The sequence below is a fragment of the Vespa crabro genome, chromosome 22, assembly GCF_910589235.1.
Source record: "Vespa crabro chromosome 22, iyVesCrab1.2, whole genome shotgun sequence".
Taxonomy (NCBI): domain Eukaryota; kingdom Metazoa; phylum Arthropoda; class Insecta; order Hymenoptera; family Vespidae; genus Vespa; species Vespa crabro.
This window is the reverse complement of record NC_060976.1, coordinates 1,408,986-1,434,983: the sequence shown is the minus strand read 5'-3', so window position 1 is coordinate 1,434,983 and position 25,998 is coordinate 1,408,986. Positions and strand designations below refer to the sequence as shown.

General features: G+C 27.3%; 3 protein-coding genes across 12 annotated transcripts; 1 reads left to right on the top strand and 2 right to left on the bottom strand.

Moving 5' to 3' along the window:
• Positions 1 to 1,939: 1,939 nt before the first annotated feature.
• On the bottom strand, positions 1,940 to 7,763 carry LOC124431710 (transmembrane GTPase Marf). Of its 7 annotated transcripts, none has more exons than XM_046979898.1 (14): positions 7,247 to 7,446; positions 6,747 to 6,817; positions 5,845 to 5,929; positions 5,631 to 5,757; positions 5,169 to 5,562; positions 4,974 to 5,081; positions 4,787 to 4,807; positions 4,244 to 4,397; positions 4,023 to 4,161; positions 3,549 to 3,862; positions 3,152 to 3,447; positions 2,670 to 2,837; positions 2,399 to 2,595; positions 1,940 to 2,267 (listed from the first exon to the last, which is right to left on the bottom strand). In XM_046979898.1, exons 2-14 carry the CDS (start codon positions 6,762 to 6,764, stop codon positions 2,063 to 2,065), a joined length of 2,226 nt encoding a protein of 741 aa, XP_046835854.1. In that variant the 5' UTR covers positions 6,765 to 6,817; positions 7,247 to 7,446; the 3' UTR covers positions 1,940 to 2,062. The 7 variants fall into 7 exon arrangements, with proteins under 7 accessions (XP_046835854.1, XP_046835851.1, XP_046835850.1 ...); XM_046979895.1 differs by having other exon boundaries at positions 5,845 to 6,122; positions 7,247 to 7,445; XM_046979894.1 differs by lacking the exons at positions 6,747 to 6,817; positions 7,247 to 7,446 and adding an exon at positions 7,626 to 7,763 and having other exon boundaries at positions 5,845 to 6,122.
• A 12-nt stretch (positions 7,764 to 7,775) lies between these two features.
• LOC124431712 lies at positions 7,776 to 11,979 on the top strand. 3 transcript variants are annotated; one of them, XM_046979902.1, is made up of 7 exons: positions 7,776 to 7,917; positions 8,226 to 8,389; positions 8,535 to 8,691; positions 8,795 to 9,361; positions 9,511 to 9,801; positions 9,901 to 10,109; positions 10,517 to 11,979. In XM_046979902.1, the coding sequence occupies exons 1-7, from the start codon at positions 7,851 to 7,853 to the stop codon at positions 10,556 to 10,558; spliced, it is 1,497 nt and encodes a 498-aa protein (XP_046835858.1). In that variant the 5' UTR covers positions 7,776 to 7,850; the 3' UTR covers positions 10,559 to 11,979. The 3 variants fall into 3 exon arrangements, with proteins under 3 accessions (XP_046835858.1, XP_046835857.1, XP_046835856.1); XM_046979901.1 differs by having other exon boundaries at positions 9,901 to 10,136; XM_046979900.1 differs by having other exon boundaries at positions 9,901 to 10,218.
• Positions 11,980 to 13,592: 1,613 nt separating this feature from the next.
• On the bottom strand, positions 13,593 to 24,743 carry LOC124431761 (protein obstructor-E-like). Of its 2 annotated transcripts, none has more exons than XM_046980006.1 (4): positions 24,528 to 24,743; positions 18,604 to 19,008; positions 17,847 to 18,060; positions 13,593 to 13,898 (listed from the first exon to the last, which is right to left on the bottom strand). In XM_046980006.1, exons 1-4 carry the CDS (start codon positions 24,565 to 24,567, stop codon positions 13,838 to 13,840), a joined length of 720 nt encoding a protein of 239 aa, XP_046835962.1. In that variant the 5' UTR covers positions 24,568 to 24,743; the 3' UTR covers positions 13,593 to 13,837. The 2 variants fall into 2 exon arrangements, with proteins under 2 accessions (XP_046835962.1, XP_046835961.1); XM_046980005.1 differs by lacking the exon at positions 13,593 to 13,898 and adding an exon at positions 15,445 to 16,857.
• Between the last annotated feature and the right edge of the window lie 1,255 nt (positions 24,744 to 25,998).

Below are 25,998 nucleotides of genomic sequence, written 5' to 3'. Positions count from 1 at the left end.
TAAAGAAATAATGATAATCAGATCAGATTAGAATTTTCTAATTTCCAATCAAATTCAATTTTCAGGCAATGTGATTTATATTAAAGAACAACAAATGTTATTGTCGTTGTTATTGTTGTTGTTGTTCTTTGTAGAGAATATTTTTTATTCAAAAGAATTAATTATGACATTCAATTATTTCATTCAATTCACGTATACGCATCCTTCAATTATGATAATAATAGTTAATTATCTTTTGTAAAGTCACGATAATAAATCTTTCGTTATCTACCGATAGATAATGATTAATTCGGTAATGCAAATTTTCATTTCTTTTTGTTATTTATTTTTATCTTATTTTATGTTTCGCTATTTTTGGGCTATTATTTTTTGTTTTTCGAAATTTTAACGATTCGCAATAGCATAGAATAAATGCAAAAATAAAAGATCTAAGAAATTTATTATACGTTAAAGTTTCTAAGTCTGGAACGAATGATAATCAGAAAAGTAAAAGAAAGAAAAATATAAAAAAAAAAAAAAAATAACGAGGAAACAAATAAACGTCGATTAAGTCATTGGAAATATTGCAATTATAGGAGAGATAAAAAATCTCTGAATATGTTCTACGTATATACGCCACGTGCAGAAATCATATATGATTTAAAAAATGTATACTTTTTATATTTCCTTCGTTGAATAAAATGTATGACAAATAAAATATGTATATTATTATATGTTTATTATTATGTTTATTATGTATATATACATATATATATATATATATAATAACATACATATTTTATTCATTATAAATAAATAAATAGATTATGTATAATTAATTAACGAGAGTAAAAATTTGTTATAGTAAGATTTACAATTCATATGTAAAATGGTAGATAAAGATAAATAATGATATTATAATTTATTGTAAATTTAAATTATTTATGATACGACATGTAAAAGTTTTAAATAATAATATAACGAATTCTTTTCACGTATCATTATAAGACGTGTGTAGAAAATCTATGTATGTAAGAATGATGGTATCGTGACGTTTTAGAATTTGATTATTTTCATAATTTATCGCGATAATAGTGAATATTTAATGTATTTGATCAGTCGTTAAAATGATTCATATAAATTTCATTGCCTTTTTTTTTGTTTAAATATTCGTTTACATATTACGTAAGTTTATTTAATATTTATTTTTTTTTTGTTATCTTTAAGAAGAATATACGATCAACAATGAAATCTTTATTCGTATTATAAATATGAGTACATTTTCATGAGATAGAGAGATGGAGAAATATATATATATATATATATATGTGTGTATATATATATATATATATATATATATATATATATATATATATATATATATATATGTCTTCTCTTAAGCGTTATTCATGATGATATAAACTTGTATGTATAATAGATCTTTTAAATTAAATCACAATGTATATAGAACATTACATAATGCTTGCACCAATACTCTGTATACCATATATACATATATATATATATATATATATGTATATGTATATCAATATTGTAAAGATAAAATATTTTTAACATATATTTATATATAAACAGAAAATTCATTCGACTAAAAAGAAATCTTTTAACATGTACACCTATCCCTATGTATTATTATTTGTATTTTCCTAAAAAGAAATCTAATATTCTTTCTGCAAAAAAAAAATATCAGTTCAGACTAGAGTTTTTTTTACAGATAAGAAGCGTTTCCATTTGTACATGGAAAAAATATTAATAATTGTTTGTTAAAGTTATGTCATATAAGGACCCTTGTAGGATTAAATCATTTCTATATGTGTTTCCTTTTTTTTTTTTTTTTTTAACTAAGAAACACACCTTTGAAATCATTTTGAAATTAGAAACCTAAAAATTTATATACACATACAACATACATATATATATATATATATATGTGTATATATATATATATATATATGTATGTATATGTTCAAGAACGTGTGATGATACAATGACACAATATTTCTACGTTATACTCTACTATAAAATGAATTTTCTTTTTTTTTTCGTTTTCTTCCCTATTATTTTAATTCAGTGATTTTAAATAAGCTGCATCAAACAAATCCAACTCGTTGGCTAAATAATTTGCCTTATTTCGTAAAACTTTAGCATTAGATGCAGCTTCTTCTAAAATTCGGACCATACAGGCAATAGTCTTAAGTTCTGCATCCATCTCAGATGTTGTTTCATCGACTAAATGGCATAAACGTGCAAATGTACTAGAAAGCTCCCTAAATGTGACAAAAAACGAAAGTAATTTATTAATTTACATTTGATATTTGTTTCTTTTAAAACAAACAAACAAAAAAAAGGGAACATAATAACATATTTAAAAAAATGTAAGCTTATATTTATAACTTACTGTTGAACTTGATGGCTACAATTTGCAGATGTAAGATCTACGATCAATCTTAATTTCTTAGTTGCATGTGCAACGTATTGTCGTTTAAATTCAGATTCTTTAGCTTTATTAGTCCATGTTAATCGTTCATAAAGATATAAAGCACCATAAATTGCACCAGTTACTGCTATAAGCCTCCATCCAATAGTCTTCAACATCTATGATAAAAAAAGACAATGATTATTTTTTCAATTGAAGATTAATCTTCGACAATGTTTTTATTGTCACTTACAAAGCCAGCGATAATTAAACCACCCATAGTGCCTTGAGATGTTATTGATGCTACGGCAATTCGTGTTGCTAATGACCAATCGTCGGAATTTGTCGAAAAATTTGGTGTATTTGATACAAATTTAATAGAATCAATGCTATCTGTTGGCGATGCTATAGACGGTGGTATCTGTAAAGATTTTATTATTATAATTTTCATATCTTTAAAAATATTTTGATTAATTACATAAGATTTTAATACATTGACTGTTATCTTGGTTAATTATGATCAGAGTTAATTTTCTCAATGAGATCATTAATGGAGTCATTAATGACAAAAGTCAAATTTAAAGGTTTTTTTTATTATTTTCTCATTATATGTTTAGTTTATTTAAGAATGAAAATTCTCTGATGAAATTATGATAGCATAATGTAAATCCAACATGGCAATTAATGTGTTAATGTAATAAAATAAATATAATATTATTATTTTATATATCATACCTCTTGTGGATAATTAGCAATGGTTAATTTATGACTTTGTTTCCCAGCAAATCTATTAATAATAGACGTTAAACCCCATGAAAATCGAAATTCTAAATCCTCATGGAAATCCGCACAAAGATTATCGCAATTCAATCTGTACAATATTTCAAATGGTTCACGTCTAGGTAAAATATTTAAAGACATTTGTTTTTTATTATCCGCCAATAAACCTGCCATTCTCTCTGTCATTTCACGCTGTGAATTTTCCATATTCAATGCTAAAGCTGTACTTAAACGTGCCCGTAAATTGGAACCTTTAAATATAATCAATATCTTCTTTAATAGATTATATTCATTTTGTTATCATAAATGTAATTATGTATATATATATATATAAAATGTAATATTTTATTACCTAATCCATTTTCCACGTGTGTATGTAATTCACGTTTATATACGTTCAATACCAATGGTTCTGTATGAAATGGTACACTAAATTCATCAACGAGAACGGCTAATCGACGAATTTCTTCATTTAAAGCTTTGGCAACTCTTTGTTCAACGTCTTCTACCATATGATGAATTTTATCTTTCATTTCTTGAGTTAATAATATTAATTGTTGTTCTGTGAAATTTAATCTGTCATGAACTTCCTTCTTAACATTTAATTGTTCACCTCGCATTGCTTGTGTTCTCTCCAATATTTCATCCAAGGTTTGACGAATTTCCCTAAAAAAAAAATTAAACAGAAAAATTAACAAAAAAAAAAAAAAAGAAAAAAAAGAAGAAAAGAAAAAAGAAAGGAAAGAAAAACGCAATATTATCATATACTTTTATTATGTCACATAAATTTTAATAGAAATTAAAATTAAATTTCAATTGAACTTACGTGGCTATGTGTTTACCACGTTGAGAATGTTGTTCGAATTTTGTTTTAACAGCAGATTTAGAAATACACTCTTCAAATTTTCTTTCAAAATCTTGAAATTCAAAATAACGATTCTGAAAGCCTTCCGCTAATGCACCATCTGTAAAAAAAAAAAAAAAGCAAATAATAATCCATAAAAACATTATACATCATATCTATATAAATATAATTCTATTTCATACTATGAGCAGGTTGACCACGTTGTTCTTGCATACGAGCTTGAAGAGTTTCTTTGGCAGAAATAAAAAATACACGTTCTTCTGCATCTTTTGGTGAATAAACCTTTAATTCTTTTGACAAAAAGTCCACAGCACGTTCTTGATGCTGAGCTCTGACCTACGCAAATGATATATGCAGGTTAATAACAGAAAAATTCCATCTAACGTTTACATATATTATATATATATATTTTTTATTTTATATATATATATATATATATATATATATATATATATATATAATAAAAAATATTTATTTATATATATTATATATATATATATATATATATATATATATATAATTATCAAAAATAGATATAAATGGATAGCAAAATTTTTTTTTTGCAATTGGTATTTATTCTTATATACTAAATGTTATTTGTACTACAACGAATAATCATTAAATCATGATCGATGACAATTCTGTGTGAGATACTGTAAGAAATTATTAAAAACATATATATCATCATTTTGTTCAATACAAATCCATATAACAAACCAACTTACCTCTTTCTGTTCTTTGACCAGCTAAGGGATAAATTGGTAGTATTACTTAAATCAAAATCTGACTATACAATATGTTCAAACTGTTAATTAATACACTAATTACTACTACTACTACTGAATTATTAAATAAACTATAAATAATATAGATTCTCTTCGTTGGATATTAATATAATTTAATAATAAATACCTGATCAAAGAATTCTGGTTCAGAAGCAGATGCGTCCCAACGATTGTTCAAAATAAATATATTTGGTTTTGATAACTTAGTAGATACTTTATGAAAAAAATTTTTCTCCTATAAGAATAAATTTTATTTGTTATTATATATATATATATTTTTTTTTTGATATAATAGAGAATAAATATTAATATTAATACTTACAGTGACCATCAAAGTAGACTCAGCATTAGCAACCAAAACAAATACATCTGCATCTAAACAATGTTTATCAATCCATTCATCTAAATTAGGTGTAACATCAACTCCAGGACTATCAACAAAGACTACGTCATCTCTTAATAAAAGACATTTCTCTTTTGGCCAAAATATTCTAACTAAATGGCTTTCACATAATTTCTCTTTGCAAAGAGCATGACCCAATTGTCCAACAGATTGAACTGGTTGTTTTTCTGTAGATCCTTCAGTAATAAGATAAGCTTCTCCACTATCTGATCCTTCTACTTGTAAAAAGCAATTTGTTGTGTGTCCTATTCCACTTGGTAATATCTTATCTCGTAACATAGCATTTATAACTGTACTTTTCCCATTACTCGTTCTACAATTTGTATTTACTTTATTATATTATTTTTATTATATAATATTATGTATATTCAATATAAATACCTTCCAAAAAATGCAACTTTCATGTGATCTCTTTTAAGGACATCTCGTATTGCATGAACTTTGTCTACATAATTTTGGACTCTTGATACTTCCTCCAAAGTAATGATCTTACGATCATTTTGCAATGCTACAAATATAATGACATTTGTAATTAGTATATATATATATATATATATATATTACGGTATATATATTTTAGATATAAATTACTAACATTTCATAAATGCCACTGTATCCTGAACATAGTCATCTATTTCAATAAATATGTCATTTATTTTTTTCTTTGCTTTAACAAAAATCTGTAGAGGAGAATGATCAGTTCTAATATCTGTAGATCGGAGTTGACTCTCTCCACCAATTAAAGATATTGTACGATTTATATAAGCAGCCATTTATGTCTTATATACTTTATGCAATACAGCAAAGTAATAAAAAATATTGTGCAATATTATCGGGAAGATTGCAGACACAGTGTACTGCATGCAGGAACAACTGAAATCATAAAAGAAGCAATAAGTAAACATTTTCTACTAATCTTAATAACATATAAGGAGAATAATATTTGCAATGTGATAGCAACAATTATTCTTAAAATATGACATGTATATAATGGTGAAGATTGATTAATATTTAAATATATTTATATTTTTCTAATGTTGATATTTAATCATTAACATAAACTCTACCATAGGGATTATCATACTTATGTATATGTGACTCTGTAGCAATGCAATTTAACTGTTAAGGATTAAATAATACATATAACATATAACATATAACATATAACATATAGGCAATTTTCTTTTTTTTTTAATATAAAGAATACAATAATTGATATAAATAGAATAACTTAATATATGATTCTACAAAAGCATAGGCATATAACTTACTATTTTCTAACAAAATAAAATATTAAAATACAAAGCAAAATATCAATTAATTAGCAACTTAATAAAATTTGTGGAATCTATATAAACACACACACACACACACATATATATATATATAAAAAAATATATATATATATATTAAGTTATATCAATAAACTTGAATTCTAAAAAGGAACGTATGTACAAAAATGATGAAATATAATCATCATTGATATAATATAAAAACCTTTTTATTTTTGGTCATTGGAGTATCCCACGTAGTAATAATCGTTCGTTATAATAAAATCTCCGAATACACTAAAACATTGTCGATTTTTTTTTCTTTTCTTTTAATTAAAATAATATTTATACATATATATATATATATATATATATATATATCAATCACGTGCATACATATATATATATATATATATATATATGAGATTCGTTAAAATTATTAAAAACAAATAAAAAGAAAAGAAAGAAAAAGTAAACTAAGAATTGTTAAATAAATATAATTTTTGATGTTGGCTCGCATGAAATGTTGTGATAGTTATTTATAATCAAATGTGCGCAATTGATGCGATAAACATGTGTTAGTATATCGAAAGAAAAAAAAAACCTAACCTAACCTAATACATCGATATATGTTTTATATATATATATATATATATATATATATATTTATATATATATATATTTATGTATATTAATTCTGAAGGAAAAATTAATACGTATGCTTACCAATTATTATAATATTATTAAATTCGTACGACGAATTATAATATGTATAAAATAATTTTCAATATTTCATACATCTCGTAATTAATAAAACTCTTATGTATCAACGTACAAACTGAAGGAAGTTCCGTGTCCGAATCTAAAATTTTCGGACTAAATGTGTAAGGACATGCAATTTGGACCAATGTACCAATCAGAGTGTTCGTATATAGAAGCAGTTTATTAATGCTAGTTTAGAATATCTCATACACACATATATGTATATATATATATATATATATATATGTACATTTTTTTTTCTCCACATTGAAGCTTCTGAAAAAGCTTCTTACACATACATATTTTTAAGAATATTACAAGTGCTTGTTAATATAATACGTACGTCTATGAAAGAGCATTGCTGGTGTGGTTCTTCTATTCCAACTAAAAGCTAAACACTCAATGCAATTGGCAGTTTCTTATAAGAATGAACCAATCCGTAAGAAACGTCATTATAAATGGCCACCATATAGCGTTAAACGTATAAAGTGATCGTTCTATCAGTGTTACGACGACTACGGTCTAAGGGCGATAAAAATAAATTCTGTATAAATGTGACAGCTTAGTGATGTGCGGAATGCTAGCTTCAAATTTTTGCAGCATTCTTGTTTGGACTATTTATTGTTTTTTACAAGGTAATCATTTTGAATAATAAAGACAATGTCATTTAATGGATTCTTATATTAATGTAAATAGAAATAATGATATTTAATTTGTCATTGACACGAGATATCATAATCATTTGTACGTTCTCATTTTCTTTTAAATTTCTTTTCTTTTTCATTTTTTATTCCATTATCTATTTTCACATATATATCGTAATAATATTTTATTTTTTTTATTTTTTTTATTTTTTTTTTTTTTTTATTTAATACAATATAAAATATGAAAAATATTAAAAAAATTTTTTTTTTCTTTTTCTTTAATTTTTTCGACGTTACAGTTCATTCTAAGGAATTCCATATCATTTTGTCAAACAATGGACCCGTTGTGTCTGGTGGTACAATTACAATCAGAGCAGATTTGTATAATCCGGATGGTTACCGACCATCAGGCACTTTCAGATATACATGGACCGATGATGCTCTAATACCTCATAAAAGTGTAGTGAGTATTTATTATATATATATATATATATATTCTATTCTATTATATTATATTTCTATGTATATATATATATATATATATATATATATATATATATATGTATAGATACGTACATTACAAATTAAAAAAAAAAATTTTTTTTTAGACAGGGTTAATAAAAAATACAACAGTATATTGGAATTTGACCTATCCTCAAGATAAATATTCTGTAGGAACTTATAAAGTTGAAGTATTAGTTCAAAAATATTTATTGTTTTATTGGCAAAATTTAACCAGTGGTCGTACGAGTTTCGATGTAACTCGTAAGTATTATAATATTTAAAGATTAATTTATATTTCAAATTATTGATATATAATCAATGTATAATCGTATTAATTTATACGTTATATTTTAATATTTTATAGCACTTCTTAATGGTAATATAACAATATCACAATCAAATAAAACATTGAATGATAAATTTGTTTCAACTGCACATGAAACACAATTTGGTATTGATATACGTAAAGGAGATTATGATTTTATAACAGAAAAAGCAACATCTATATCAATTTATTGGTTCATTGATTGCCGATATTATGGACAAACTAATGATTTAAATTTTTCTTATAATTTTACAAATTCTAATACATCCTCTATTATATCAGCATTGGTAATTGCATCGTATGAACCAATAGAATCATCCACTACAACCACAGTTGCTACTGTATTACCATCGAACACTACTTCAAATACTTCTTTAATAAATACCAATGGAAGTACTGTCCTATCAACCACTACTATATCGCCTACAACTGTATTACATATAAATACAACGATAGCAACATCCATGACAATTATGCCTGCGTTTAATTCAACCATAATAAATACTGGAAATATTTCATTTCCATATATTTGCCAAAATACAACTGCTATAGCTCCAGATCCAAATAAAACATATGGTTATTTCACAAAAGAAATTTTTGTTCGAGGTAAGTAATCTATGTAATAATTTTATTGTACAGTAATAATAATAATAATAATAATAATAATAATAATAATCATAATTATTATTATTATTTAAAATAATATTTTAAAATATTGGTTATGTGAAAAATTTTGTATTGGGATTATTTTATAGCACCTATAACAAATATCACAATCAAGGGTACGGATTGGATTCAGCCTTGGGACATGTTATCTCTTAATGCAACTTGTAATGGTTCAGGACCATTTTATAAATGTTTGGAATTTCATCAAGGCAAATATAATGTAACTGGTAATGAAACATGCGAATATATAGATCATTTACCATCATGTAATTTTTCTATTGTTCGTTATTTCTTTGAACCTACCGAATATACAATTTTGGTTATAATAAGCAATGATGTCAGCAAACAAATTTATCCTAAAACCATAACTGTTTACAAAGGTAGGTATATATATATTTTTTTTTTTGATAGTTGAATTAAATTTCTATTTAACATTTAAGATTGAAACAATTATATATTTATTATTTATTATATTTCAGTAACACCAAAGCCACAATTATCTGTTATCGTCGTTCCTGTTTCTTGTACCCTCGTAGCTGTTGTTTTAATAGTATTTGGCGTGGCATATTACATCCAAAGTAGATCAAGATTCACTGTTGAAGTTGCAGACTTTGACTTTGGCCAAAATAATCCTGAGATGGAGTATAAAACGTTTACAGAACGATTACGGGATTCATTTAACAATGCTGTAAGACCAGAAAGCAAACATATAAGTGTACGAGCGCCTCATTATGGCAGCATGAACTACAGAAAAATATAAAATGCATCATTTAATCCAACCACTATTAACAATAAAAGTATACTATATAAACAGTTTCGTAAATTGATTAACTTATGAAATATTTGAGAAAGATTTTATTTTAAAAAAGTAATATAATAATAATAATAATAATAATATTTAGAATTATTCATTCAGATGTTTCGTAAAATAATCATTTTATAATAACTTTATCGTAGTAATTTTTTAATGCAAGCAAAAATATTCCACCCGATAATGCATGTAAATATGTAAATATAATAATTGCAAAAAAAAAAAAAAAAAGGAAACAAATGATTTTATATATAAATTTTGTTTGATTGATTTTTATTTTTTAGGGATATAAACCACTTAAAAATTCAAATACTTTACAAACATAACATTTGTAAAACATAAAAAAAAGTCTACAATACAAACTTTGAAAGTTTGTAAGGAGTACTTTTAATGTTGAAAGCAAGTGTACTTCTACAATGAGCCAAGAAGTCCAAGTATGAAGAGGTTTGTTGAATTTTATGCAGCAGTATTTCTAGATAATAATGCTGTTTCATATAAAATTAGTACATCATTACTCACTGTAACCATTGTGATCATTCCGGAGTGGATATGAAAAACATGACATCAAGATTCCGCATAAATATTATATACATCTAATAAGGAAAACACACTGGACATATTTTATGAAAATCAGTGTAAATTCAATCACCATTATGTGATGGATAAGAAAGTATGCGCCATTCCAACATAATTTTTCCAACAACATGAAATTTAGAAATAAGTCTATGTCCACGCAATATATATATGTATATATATATATATATATATATATATATATATATATACACATATATATGTATATATATATTTATGTATATTATAATTTAATAATAAGTCTCTTATGTAAGTCTAATTTGTGCACAAAGAATTTTTTTTATGTCTCAACATATTTTTTTTTATTTTCTCTTACAAAAAAAGTATAGAATTGTATAATTATATGTTTTTTTTTATTGTTTAATCAATCTATTGTTTCTTCTTTCTTTTCTTTTTCTTTTTTCTTTTTTTTTTTTTATGACAATCCATAAAGACAATCCGTCTGAAAAAGTAATCATAGTATGAGCAATTTGTTAAAAATAATTATCAATAATTTAATCATATTATAATAATTATCATATTATAATAATTATATTTATAAAATAATGATAGGCGAATATACAAATTATTTTTCGTGCAAAATTAATCCTATATATATATTTCAATTGTATTAAAATGATAAGATTTACATAGAAGTAAATATTTTTGTTAATTTCTATGTTACTTTAATAATGTCTTCTGCAAATTTTATTATTATTAATACAACTAAACTACAAAGGAATGGTTTCTTAATCAATAGACATATGTATAAAAAAAATTTGATGGATTTATAGGATTTATTTGGACTAAGCAAAGTTTGCAAAAATGAAAAAAAAAATTTTTAATTGTTTACGTTCTATTAATTTATAATGTATACGTACACACATACATATAAATATATATATATATACATATATATATATATATGTATATATATGTATATATATACATACATATATCTCTATCGCTTAGTCACAGATAACTCTAATACAGAGCGATAGTTAAAATCAAATTAATATTCTTCTCTGGTTTCCCATAGAATAGTACAAAGGTAAATCGAGAAATGATAAATGAGTAATAGGGATATATAATTATTTATTCTGCTATCTTACGATAATTGTAAAATAATCCAATTGATATTAATTAATTGTGATAAATAAATACAACAAACTCATATACGTTGTATTTTGTTATCCGAATGAAAAGTTTACAGATCTATTTATAAATTAAAATTTCTTTCGATTCAAATTAAAACATTTGATATTTTACAAGTTTGCTTCGCTTACGTCTGAATCAAAATAGTATATATATATTTGTTAGAAAAATAAAATAACAATTTTGGGAGATACATTAGATGGGAATATTTTATTGACCAACGATTTTTTTTATTTTTTATTTTTTTTTTTCATTTTTATTTATTTATTTATTTTTTTTTTTTTTTGTTAATGTTGCATTAAACGGGCAATTTTTTTCGATTTATGTATTTATTGAAAATTTCGAAAACGACGACAACGACGTTTCACTTCGAAAAAAAGAAAAAAGAAAAAAGGAGAAAAAAAAAGTTATTCTTAAGATAGATCTACTGTTTCCTTATTTATAAAATTTTGGCATATATATATATATATTGTGAAGATCGAATATTTACATTTATGCAGAATCCTTAATGTTTGTTTATCATTTGATAGATTATGATTCACATGCAAAGCGTATTAATGGTATAATATGTGCACATTTACTTACACATAGACGGCTGTGAAAATAAGAAACGAACAAAATATGTTAGCTCTTCTAAAAATTCGATCGAATTCATTATAATCTTATATATTTTAACGTAAAGTATTTATAATAATATTATCTTGTTTTCCTTTATCGCTATATTTGAATAACATCATTAATAATATATCATTCTCATATATTTATATATATATATATATATAGATTCAATTAGAATGATATTTGATTGATATAAGTCAATAATATTTCAATAAATATATTACAGTAGTATTATGTATTATAGATTATAATTTATATACACATATGATTATTAATAGATTATATTATGATATATAGTCATTGGAAAAAAAAGAAAAAAAAAAAAAAGAACAAAAAATAAAAACAACAAAAAAAATGAAATAAATAAACGCAATCAATTATTAGAATTCTCTTCTGCGTGTATTCGTTTATTTCTTTTTTTTATTTATTTATATTTATATATATATATATATATATATATATATATATATATATACATATAATAATAATAATAATAAATTCAAACATTAATCTTAATATAATCAAGATAGGCACCAATTAAAGATAGCCCGATAATTAATATTAAATTGTTCCCATAATTTTTATCGTATTTATTTATTTTTAGATAGAATTGAAATATCGATTAGATTGAAATGAATGTAATTTTGAAATAGAAAGAGAATGTATTTAATCAGCCATTATATTATTATATTATTATATTCTCTATCTACAAATTATCTCTCTTTATTGAAATAAAACAATTTCTCAATTATAAATGTAAATGAAATTTTTCATCCTTTTAAATTGAAAAAGATTTTCTGATAAGAACATACGAAATACGATAGAAATTATATTAACAATGTAATAATTTAATCACAAATTTTAAAATATATATATATATATATACATATAAACTTTTTATATATAGATATACATATATATATATATATATATATATATATATATGTATATATGTATATATGTATGTATATATATATATATATATATATATATATATATATATATGTTTTTTAATTTGCGATATACGAAGTTTTATTGTACTGTACAAAGAAAAAAGAAAAAGGATAAAAAGGACAAAAAAAAAGAACAAAAAAGAAAGATAGTGAAATTCAAGGATATTGCTGGAAATTCGGTGGTTTTTTCTTCTTTTTTTTTTTTTTTTTTTTTTCCTTTAAACAATAGAACCGTCCCTCCAGATACATGCACGTACGTCCGGTCTTCTTGTTTCTCTTTGAACGTATCAATGTTCTTCCTTTCTTTTATTTCTTGAATCCTAATTTACGAAGAGCCTTTAAGTCCACGCCTCCGTAGTAGTCTTCACTGAGAAATTCATCGTTATGATTGTTGTTGATATGATTATTATCATTATTATTATTATCATTATTATTATTATTATTATTATTATTATTATTATTATTATTATTATTATTATTATTTCCTATTAAAAAGATATTTATAAACAATTTTACATATTGAAATTGGATTAAGAGATATTATTAGAATTTAAATAGGATTAAGTGATATTTACTTGTCGGGCTTATATGGAATTTTCATTGTTCATTTAAATTCTATTTAAAAGGAGATGTTATTTCTTACATGTATATGTATATGTACGTAAACATTGTAAACATGCATTGATAAAGAGTAAGTCACGAAATTTTAGAGACAAATGCAACATATACACAACATGGCATAGTTATTTGGATCGATATTAAATTACAAAAATTGTCTCACACGTTAGTGCGTGCAAATATTAGGAGAACGCAAGGAAAAGGAGGGGGGGGGAGTAGAGGGGAAATCAATAGAAATGAAAATTTAAGCTAATATTTAAGTTAATTCATATTAACATTTAACATTAAAAGAGACGAGGTCGAGAGAGAAATAAAGAGGCAGGGAGAGAGAGAGAGAGAGAGAGAGAGAGAGAGAGAGAGAAAGGGAGGATGGGAAATAGAAATAAAGAGAAAGAGAAAGAGAGAGAAAGAGAGAGAGAGAGAGAGAGAGAGAGAGAAAGAGAGACAGTTAACAATTTACGGTCTTTATTCTTATCTCATATTTATTAGATTAAAAAATATTTCTTCGAAATGAATCTGATAGTAATAATTTAAACGAAAGAAAACAAACAAAAAAAGAAAACGGACCGCAAAAGGTTAAACATTGAAGGTATAATTTTTGTTTATTCTGTTTTTTTTTTTTTTTTTTTTTTTTTTATTTACACGTTTTCCACTTTTTTTTCTATAAAACATATACAAGTCGATGACGATTTAGCTTGATAGAGACGAGCTCGACCGACCGACCGACCGACCGAAGCCGAAGATAAGAAAGATAAAGAAGATCTTTTTTGCTTTTTCTTTTCCTGTTTCTTATTTCTTTTTCTTTTTTTTTTTTTTTTTTTTTTGTATGTATTTCTTAAATATTTCGTTGTCGTTGTTTGTTTCGTTTTTGTTTTCTCTTGGCAGTCGCGGTTTGGTGAATTTTCTTAGGAGATTAGAAAAAAAAAGAAAAAAAAAAAAAAGAAAAAAATAACGATCGATAAATTTTATATCCTTGAAATGATGCGGGATAAAATGAAAACGTATCCTTTCTTCTTCTTCTTCTTCTTCTTCTTCTTCTTCTTCTTTTTTTTCTTTTCTTTTCTTTGTTTTTCTTTTTCTTTTTCTTTCATTTTTTTTTTTTTCTTTCATTCTTTCTTTCCTTAAATCCATCCAGAGAATATTATTATTGGAAGTGCTAATTAGTTTGTTATCGATAATGTTTATTGTGTTTCTCAATGGAGAAAGATCAGACAAAGTTATTTATTTTAATTATTTATTCGACATTCGATATCAAACCGATCGGCACTTCCGAACAATGTTTATGTATATATATGTATATGTATATGTATATATATATATATATATACATATATACACACACACACACACACACACATATATATATATATATCGTTTGACTTTGCACTAAATTCAATTGATTATTAAAAATCGTTCGTTAACAAGGTGACTAACGATCAACCAATATTTGTAATTTACATTTGGACTCGTAATTGCAGACATCAATCATTTAAGCTATTAAAGAATATATCAGATAATATAATCGGGACGATTAATAATTAGGTTTGTATAATTCTTTTACATATAACAAATTTCCAAGATCGTTATTGTTTGTTGTTATTATTATTATCATTATCATTATCATTATCATTATCATTATTATTATTATTATTATTATTATTATTAATATTATTACTATTATTATTATTATTGTTGTTGCTTTTTTTTCTTTCTTTCTTTTATATCCTTTCGAACGTTATTATTGGGCCGATTTTATAAAACGTCGATCGAAAGAAAGATCATAGAGATCCTCGCGGATTTTAATTTTAGGATCTCTTCAAATCTATTTTATAATACATTCTTAGCAACGATCGTTTTAAAAGAGAAACGCGATTCCAAGGAACACATGTTTAACGATTTCTTGTTTGACGTTTAATTGGATGGAGGGGGTGTGGCGGGGTGTCGGGGTCTCGTTTAAAAGCAATCGATTTTAACGGTTTGGAACCGGTTACTCTTTTTTCTTTTTTTTTTTTCGAAAAAATCGTGATACTGCAAGAGTGAAACAGACAGAGAGATAGAAATAGAGATAGATAGATAGATAGATAGAGAGAGAGAGAGAGAGAGAGAGAGAGAGAGAAAATAAGAAAAAAAAACAAGATAAGGAAAATTTATAGAGAGGATAAGACTTGAGAAAGGAAAGGAACTTGCGTTTGAGTTTTGAAGGATACGATGGATAAAATAAGATAACGAAGAAACAGGACGAACAGGATGATAGATCGAAAGTCCTGTTAGTGTATTTATGTGCGTGCGTACGTGTCTATGGATATGTGTGTGTGTGTGTGTGTGTGTATGTATGTGTATATAGAAGGAAAGAGAGAGAGAGAGAGAAGGAAGGAGGTAAAACGAACGAGTTGAGAAAAAGTGGTATAGTAAGAAAAATTGTATATGGAAGAAACAGAAAAAGAAGAATAAAAAGAGGAAGAGAAGGAAATGATGATAAAAAAAGAAAAAAACAAAAAAAAAAAAAAACAAAAAAAGAAAAGACAAAGAAATAATTGATAGAGCAGAAGATTGATTATTCCTGGAGAGGTGCGGATGGCCTCGCGGGTATCGGTGCGGGTCTAGGTTTGCCTTGTGATGGCTTCCTCGGTTCACCGGAACTTTGAATTCCAGCGAGCAACTCGCTCTTCCTGATGCTTTTTAGGTCCAAGTCACCATAGTAATCCTCGCTGTGAAAGCAAAATGGAAATAATATCCAAATATATGTTAAAGATAACATGCTCGTGCAATTACATTCAGATTATTTAATTTAATTGTTTTCTCTGTGTCAGGATATATGTATGTATGTATAGTTGTGTGCATGTACACGTGTGTACGCGTGTGTGTGTGTGTGTGTGTGTGTGTTTATGTGATTTTCTTGATGATACACCTACACAGATATATGCATGTATATTTTACAAAGTCTACGTGCAAAATGATAAATAAGACGATTATTTAAAACACATAGGTGGTAAGAAAAAAAAAAAAAAAAAAAAAAAAAACAAACAAACAAAAAAAATCAATAATGTCAATATGACGATGATCAATTAATGATTTCATATCTAAAATATTAAGGATATATTTTTTAAACTTTATACTTAAATGGAATATTATTATTAAAGTATTATATAAGCGTTATAAGGATATATATATATATGCAACAATAGGATCAACATTTGTTATGATAGATATTACTCCTTCTATACCCAGAACAAACTACTGACTTACGTTCTGTACGACTAAAATGTACGACATCACGCGAATTAGATCAAGTTAATACGGTGAAAGTATGGCTTCGGGGGCGGGGACTTGGGGGCGTTCGGAGGGGGGAGGGGGAAGGGGGATTGGGAACGACGCGAAAAGTAAACGATAAAACTCTCTATATGTATATATATATATAGAATCTGGTTCACTTTCGTGATACACCGAAGGTAAAAGCTATCACGAATCGAGGTAGAGATCTCGCGTGATTACGAATATTTAAAGAGAGTGAGAGTGAGAGAGATAGAGAGATAGAGAGAGAGAGAGAGAGAGAGAGAGAGAGAGAGATATTTTTTTTCTTTTTTTTTTCCTCTTTTTAGACGACACTTCATTACTAATCATATTTATATCATTATTATGAACACTATTTAGATTATTTATATTATTATTGTTTGTTAAATATTATTATAATACTTACCATCCTGGAACATCTTCAGGATCCTCGCAAGCACCGCTGCCATCGGCATCACCAATTTTGAAGACGGTACCGATCGGGCAACCATATTCTCTAGCTATACCTTCAAGACATATGTAATACTTTCTGCAGTCCTCAGGATGGGCGTGTCTGCTGAAGCTGCCGGATGCGCCGCTCACTTCGCCTGCGGCTGGACACGTGAAACCTCCTGCGACCTCTGTGCAATGTAATAACTATATGTTTATATATGTATATATAACTTTGTCCTTCTTTATCCATACAAACTACTCCATTCCCATTTTAAATAATCTAGGTCTCGTTAATAAGAAAGGAATTATATACGTATGTATATAGTAAGTAACTATATAACGTAATATTAATAATAGTAATAATAATTAATGTTAATAATAATAATAATAAATTTATGTTCTCGATTATTTATATTTATTGTAAAATATTCAATCAAATTAATGTGTATTATCAAAGATATTCATCAGAATATATTATATTATAGATTATTATTATTATTATTCATAGATATTTCATAGGATAACGTTTAATATTTATTACGTATCGATTGATAATAAGGGGAAAACTTTTTTTTTTTTTTTTTTCATAATAAATAAAAATATCTTCTTTCCCTTCCCCCCCTCCTCTTTTTTCTTTTCTTTTTTCTTTTTGTTTTCTTCCAACGATACTATCCTTATCATATCTTACGTATCAATATCTTAATATATTATTAATATAATTTAATAATTACCTTCGTTTCTACATTCGGGGACTTGATCGGCCCACATGCATACTCTGGCTTCGCGATCGTATGCAAGTCCAGGACTGCATTGATATCTCGATGCTTCGCCGTTCCAACAGTTCCAAAATACGTCGCATTTCTTTTCATCCGGGAATATACCGTAGAGACGGGCACAATGGGGCGTACTGATTGGCGGTTCCAATTGTGTTCTTTCCCCACAATCGACGTTGTGTAAATAATCACAATTCTCGGTAAGGAATTTACTGTCGGACGCGTCAAACGCCAAACCGTTACCGCACGTTTTCAATTCCGCCAAATTGTTCTCGCACTTCCAATATTTGTCGCACGATATGTGATGGGGATAAAATCCGAAATCGTCCGGGCATTTGAAATTCTCTTGGGCATTGGTGGTGCCTGCAATGAAAAAATAAAAATAATAAATATATAAATGTATATACAAATGAAAATAAAGATAAAAGTAAACAAAAATTAAAAGTAAAATTAAAAGGAAACGAAAAAGAAATTGTTCTTTCTTTTTCGGACGTCTTCGAGAATAAAAGAAGAAGAAGAAGAAAAAAAGGAAAAATAATTAAAATATCTTTGGAATGTCTGACTAATTTCCACAAAATCATTAAGTAAATATATATATATATACATATTTACAGAATATCTATATATATATATATATATTAGGTGGACCGGAAAGTAATGTCGTTTCTGCGCATGTCGATATTTGATTATGATTAAAAATAAAAACTTGTTAAAAATTTATTCGTTTAAATTTAATTTAAGAAATCGACATTACTTTCCGGTCCACTTAATATATATATTTATTTATACATATCTATATAATAATAATATATAAATATGTAATTAATATATATATATATATTTACCTAAAATATATACGTTTACAAAAAAAAATAATTAGTATATCCCTTTTGGAATGTCCCCGATTGACTTTAATGAAATCTTTAGGTAAATATATATACATACATATATATATATATATATATATATATATATATATATATTATTTAAAAAATTCATGAAGATCCAGAGGCACTTTTTCTTCAATTCGAAAATTACTTTCTCTCTCAACGCAGGAACTGGTTTCGTTAAACCATCCTGATGTTACGTAGGCAAACATGGAGTCGTGTTTCTTTCTTTCTTTATCTCTCTCTTTCTCTTTCCCTCTCTCTCTCTCTCTCTCTCGTTCTATCTTTTTCTTTCCATTTTTCATTCATTATCTTCTTTTTTTTTCGAACTTATTATTCTTCGGGTCTTGAAAATTTTTAATTTCTCATATTTTAGCATGCTAGCGAAATTTTGTCCGTAAGAAGAAATGAAAAAATAAAAAAAGAAAAAATATTTACATTGCGGTTAAGCAGAAGTATTCTAAATTATGGTTAATAATGCGCCCCTGTTTCGACAGACACCAGAGATCGTGTCTAATGCCACGTTGGAAGGGCGAGGGGCGGGAGGTTGAGGGAGGAGGAGGGCGAGTTTTTTTTTTATTTCTCTATCGTTCGTCAAATAATTTGTTCGTTTAAAATATACGAGTCGAATGGGAAAGAAACCGAGATAATAATTGTACGTTATTATAAAACGTAAACAAAATCCACGAAAGATTCATGAAATGATCGAAGAATTTCATCGAGGAAGTAATATCTTCATTTTATTTTCCTAAAGATATTTTAAACAATTCGAGAATTAGAGAGAAAAAAACAAATCAAGAGTGAAATGGTTTTCTTCTTTTTTTTTTTTTTTTCGTTAAATTATTATTTAAGAAAATTTTAATTTGATTTTTTTTTTTTGTTAAATAATTATATTCCTTCTCTTTTTTCCTTTTAATTCGCGAAATTCGATTGAACAAACGTTCGACGATTAAGACAAATATCTAATCAAGATATCTTAATATCATCCTTCGAAATATTAAAAGTAATAACTATAATATTTCATTAATATTTATTAAATTTTTATCAAATTTTACGATAACATTTTACGGTGACAAAGTGAGAACGATTAAAAACAAAACTGGAAAAGAAAAAGAAAAGAAATTCAATAACTTAGAAAAGGAAGATTAGATCGAGATTAAACGTAACGTTAAAGAATAGACGTTCCTCTTGAGTGTAATTAATAGCCAATAATAATTTTAATAACCCTATTAAAATTACAATAGATTTGACTAGCTACGTTACTGAGAGATTTTTGTAATTCGAAATAATTCTTGACGGGATTTCTGTGCCGGAATAAATTCTCTCTTTTTTCTTTTTTTTTTTTTTCTTTTTTTTTTTTTTCTTTTTTTTCTCTTTTCTTTCCTTCGCGACATACATACATACATACATAAATAAATAAATACATACATAAATATATGTACGTATACACGTACATATATATGTATAATGTACACGTATATAAATATATATGTATCTATGTAAGATGGCCGTTGGAATAAGCGAATGCGTTATGTAAGGATACGGAGCTGACTTTCGCCAGACGCTTTCACTTTGGGCCCAGAGCCAGCCGGATAGGAGCAGCAGCCAGCCAGCCGGCGGTGCAGCAATAACAGAGTTGTTGCTGGAGTGGTTGTTTCCAATTGGTAGTGGTGGAGGTACTTGGAGGTGTTGGAGGTACTTGGAGGTGATGGTGATTGTGATCGTGAACGGTAATGGTGGTCGTGGTGATGGTGATGGTGGCGGTGGGCCCTTTCAGCATCCCGTTCACTCATTTCATTTCTGTTCTACGTTCCTTTGACTATCGCCGAGTTAGCGACTTATAGAAATATAAAATCTTGCTTATGCATATGCGTGCCACGTTCATATGCCACGTAGCTCATATCAGCTCAAGAACGAATTTATATGAATCAAGAGAGACAGGGATAGAGATATAGATAAATAGATAGAGAGAGAGAGAGAGAGAGAGAGAGAGAGAGAAAGATCACTCGTATATCACTGGTACAAACGTTAACATATAAATTAACGCATATACACGATTTATACATTTCTAATTTTCTTATCTAACTCTAACTCTTCCTTTTTTCTATATTTAATAGATCTAACGAAATACCAATAGTTCCTTGAATTTAGTCGATTAATTTAGTCACGCTTGAATCAACGTGAAATGAAACTTCCGCATTAGGAATAGAGGAGATTGAGGGTGTAGGGGGAAGAGTAGTAAAAGAAATAGAAGAAGGAGTAGAAAAAGAAGGAGGAGAAGAAGGAGGAGGTACTTATCACGTTATATCGAATATTAAATATTAATTTCAAATAAATCGTCTTATTGAATTTAATTAATTTCATTCTTAAGTAATATTATCTATCCTTGAACGCTTTGATCCTCTTTTAGCACGGTTGGACGATCATAATTAAAAATGATGAGAGAGAGAGAGAGAGAGAGAGAGAGAGAGAGAGACAGAGAGTGAGAGTGAGAGAGTGAGAGAGAGAGAGAGAGAGATGAGTTAAAATCCGGGCCAAGGTTATCCTCGTATGTCAAACGAAAGGGGAAGGAGTTCGAGTTCTCGAACGAATTACACCGTTCTTATGTCGCAAACTTATATAGGAGCCTCTCTCTCTCTCTCTCTCTCTCTCTCTCTTCTCTATTCATTCCCACCCTCCATCCACCCCAGCTCGCATCGTCTCACCTCCCACGTTTTATTTTATTTTCGTCGTGTTTGTTAATGCCTTGAATGGCTTCGATGTTTTAAAAAATGAAGGTGTGGTCTTCGCACGAACGAATGAAAGAAAAACTTTCTCCGTTTCGCTTTCGAAGACCGTTCTGATATAAATTTTCAAATATATAAGAAAAATTGTCGTTATGCTCGTTTAAATAATATTATTATCGTCTCGTACGTTATCATCTTCCATTTCTTTCCTTCCTTTTTCTCTTGTCTATTTTTTTTTTTTTCTTTTTCTTTTTCTTCCTTCATTTTCTTTCTTTCTTTCTTTCCTCGTCGTACATATTCATTATCTCTATCCCTTTTATTTCTTCCATTTATATTTTTATTCCTTCATCTTTAATTCTCTACGTTTATCACTTTCATTCTTAACATTTTAAAATTTCAATTTTGGACGTTCCGGTTAATCCTATAGAAATATTTTTTGCCTTTGTTTTCTTTTTCCTTTTTTTTTTCTTATTTTCTTTTTCTTTTTTTTTTTATTATTTTCCTTTCCTCTTTTCTTCTTTTCTTTTTTATTTCGGTCCGTCCTCCCTCTTTTCCCACCGACTTTTATCTTTCGTTTTTCGTTCGAATAAATGGGACGGATCTAATTTTTTGTTTTTCTTAATTACTTCTTTCTCATATCTCAATATGATTAATACTATTGAGGTTAATGATATGTATTACGGATAGATATGCCCACGTGTTTATTTCCTATACGATTATTATATATATATATATTTCTATGAGATGTATCAAGGTAAAATTATAATTAAAAGCGTAGAAAGATAAGAGTAGAAAGTTCCAAGATTTTCCAAACGATATCTCTTATATTATTAATCCCTAATGTATTTTAGTTTATTATTGTTTAACAACACGACGATCGATGAGTAAGTGGGACTTGAAAAGATATTTATAAAAAAAAGAAAAAAAAAGAAGAAGAAAATAAAAAGAGATAAAAGTGAAAGAAAATAAAACAAAAATAAAATACAAAAAAAATATATATATATATATATAAATAAGAAGAAAAATGAACAACAAATAAATAAATAGGTTTATATATGTTTTAACGCAATTTAATGATGGCCGTCGTGTTAAAATCTGAACAAATTTATTTATTTATTTATTTTTTTGACTTATTTATTTATTGCATGAATAAAGAAAAGAAAGAAAAGAAAGGAAAGGAAGAACAACAAAAAAAGAAAAAGAAGTTGGATCAGTAACTTTCTCAGGGTTAAGCGGGAGGTCTCTCTCTCTTTCATTTAGTCATCGATCGATGCAAAAACGTAAGACTAAACGTAATCGACTTAAGAATTAAGACGTAAGAGGTAAAAAAAAAAAAACTCGAATACTTAAAAAAAAAAAAAAAAAAAAAAAAGGAAATAAAAAAAGAACGTTATTCGCCGTTTTATCGCTTACATTTCGCGAACGAAAAAAAATAATCTAATTTTTAAATAAAATATCGATTTTGATTCGTATATTACTTTGTCACGTCTTACGTTTTACAATTTATTCGTTAAATTTTACGTTTTACGTAAGATCGCGTTTTATTTCGAGTCTCGTGCAAAAGAACAGGCCTCCTTTCATTGTTTCTTAAAATTGACGTATAGTTTGAAGTAGAAAAAAACATTGATAGTCAGCCAAGAGAGATAACAACTACTTCAGGAGAACGACGTGTTTAATGGACGTCCGGTTATGTACATTATATATATATATATATATATATATATATATATATATATATGTATATATATATATGCACTCCGTATAAAGAAAGAAAATTTTTCGAGATAAAATCGATGAAATGAGTAGATAAGATGATAGTTTGAAAAATATTCACATGCAAATATTACACACACTTTAGTTCGTAGTCATAATTGTCATTTTGAGATTCACTTTTCGTATATACGAAAATGGGACGCGATGCGAATTGAATTGAATAGAATAGAATTGGATTGGATCGGATCGGATCAAGGACTTAAACATAAATTTTAAACTCGCGTTTGTTTTTCATTAATCATAGCCTCGAAAATACGTTTGTCCTCTCTCTCTCTCTTTCTCTCTTACACGCAATTCCACTTACAACTTTAGGGAAAGGAGGAGGGGGGTGGGCAGCCACCTCCTCACCCTCCACGTTCCCCTCGGTAGCCCCCGCTTGCGCGTACCCCTATTTTTTTTCCCCCTTTCTTTTTTTTTTCTTTTCATTTTTTGCCTTTTCTTTCTCCTCGATATTCCTTTCGACACGCACGATTAACTTCTTTTACGAATTACATACCGGCGATCAGAATGGCGGCTATCACGTAGTACGTCCTCATGTTGATTAAAAAAATATGTTCCTGATGGATTCCCTTTGTCTTCCGGTCTTTCTCTTTTTCGTTTCCGTTAATTATTTATTAACGTCGATATATTTTATGTATATATATATATATATATATATATATATATCTTTCTCTATGATTAACTTTATTATTTAACGTTAATTAATTTTAAAATAAAAATCTTAATACGTATGTGTGTGTATATATATATATATATCTCCTTCTCTAGAATATTATTGTTTTTTTCCTCGTGTTACTCGAAATATTTAAACAAAACAAAAAGATGACACTTTTAATATTATTACACCACGTTCTTAAACTCCGTTCGAAAAGGAGAAAGAGATCTCTCTGTGTTCGGGGTCTACGGGATCTCGAACTTTATATAAGGCATCGGTCACGTGTTGTGCCCTTCCTTACTCTTATCTCCCCTTCCCCCTCTTCCACCCACCATCGTAGCCGTCGTTACCACCGCCATAGCCCCCTCTCCACCTCCATGGTTCGTTCTTTCTCTTCGTTGCACCTTTTCCTCTTACCTCCTTACTACGATCAGCACCTCCACTACCACCATCACTACCTCTTTCTTCCTCCTCCTCTTCCTCCTCCTTCTGCATCTCCCTTTAACTCCCTCCCTCCCTCTTCCATCATCCCTCCTTCGCTCTTTGAATCCTCTCTTCACTCCTCATCGTTTGTTGTCTCTTCTTCGCTTCTTCGCGACTTTACTTTGAGAAAAGAGCTATCCACGTACTTCACAGTACCTCCTTCTTTATATAAGGTACGTTTGTGTATGTCTGTCTGTGTGTATCTATGTATGTCTGTCTGTGTCCGTACGTATATGTCTATGTTGGTATATATGTATATATCATTCTCTTTCTCTCCTTCGCGATGTACCTTTACCCTCCATTTTCTTTTTTTTCGGCCTCCGCAGAAAATGCCATCCGGAGGTTCTTAACGACGTTGCGATGCGATAGTGCGGCGGTGCGGCGGTGGCTTCAACACAGACCACGATCAGATGCTCCTTTTTTCCTTTCTCGCTTTTGTTTCTTTTTTTACTTTTTTCTCCTCTTTTTCCTTTTTTCTTTTTTCCTCGTAACTCCTTCCCCTTTCATTTGATCCGATCGAATAAAGGGAAAAAGGAAAAAAGAGAGGAGGAAGGATATGAAAAAAAAAAAAGAAAAAGAAAAAAAAAAGACAAAAATAAATCTATGTAAGATCGGTTCGTTCATTCTTTTTCCTTCACATTTCTTTTTTCTTTTTTCTTTTTTTCTTTTTTCTTTCTTTTTTCTTTTTTTTTCTTCGATCAAACTCATCGCACGATATAGATTGTCGGAGGGAACTTTGTTTCTTTTTTTTTATTTTTTTTTATTTTTTTATTTTTTTTTTTATTTTTTTCCTTATTTTACCCTCTCAAATTACACATGTATATACTCA

What these genes read in the sequence shown, in the direction of transcription:
- LOC124431710 (XM_046979894.1), bottom strand. Translation starts at nt 6,022, where the DNA reads ATGGCTGCTTATATAAATCGTACAATATCTTTAATTGGTGGAGAGAGT. An exon ending in TGGTCAAAGAACAGAAAGAG is followed by an intron (nt 4,398 to 4,786) that starts GTAAGTTGGTTT and finishes TCATTTGCGTAG; the next exon opens with GTCAGAGCTCAGCATCAAGA. An exon ending in ACACGTGGAAAATGGATTAG is followed by an intron (nt 3,448 to 3,548) that starts GTAATAAAATAT and finishes TTATATTTAAAG; the next exon opens with GTTCCAATTTACGGGCACGT.
- LOC124431712 (XM_046979900.1), top strand. Translation starts at nt 7,851, where the DNA reads ATGTGCGGAATGCTAGCTTCAAATTTTTGCAGCATTCTTGTTTGGACT. An exon ending in TAATACCTCATAAAAGTGTA is followed by an intron (nt 8,390 to 8,534) that starts GTGAGTATTTAT and finishes ATTTTTTTTTAG; the next exon opens with ACAGGGTTAATAAAAAATAC. An exon ending in AACCATAACTGTTTACAAAG is followed by an intron (nt 9,802 to 9,900) that starts GTAGGTATATAT and finishes ATTATATTTCAG; the next exon opens with TAACACCAAAGCCACAATTA.
- LOC124431761 (XM_046980005.1), bottom strand. Translation starts at nt 24,567, where the DNA reads ATGAGGACGTACTACGTGATAGCCGCCATTCTGATCGCCG. An exon ending in AGCCGCCATTCTGATCGCCG is followed by an intron (nt 19,009 to 24,527) that starts GTATGTAATTCG and finishes TTTTCATTGCAG; the next exon opens with GCACCACCAATGCCCAAGAG. An exon ending in CCCCGAATGTAGAAACGAAG is followed by an intron (nt 18,061 to 18,603) that starts GTAATTATTAAA and finishes TACATTGCACAG; the next exon opens with AGGTCGCAGGAGGTTTCACG.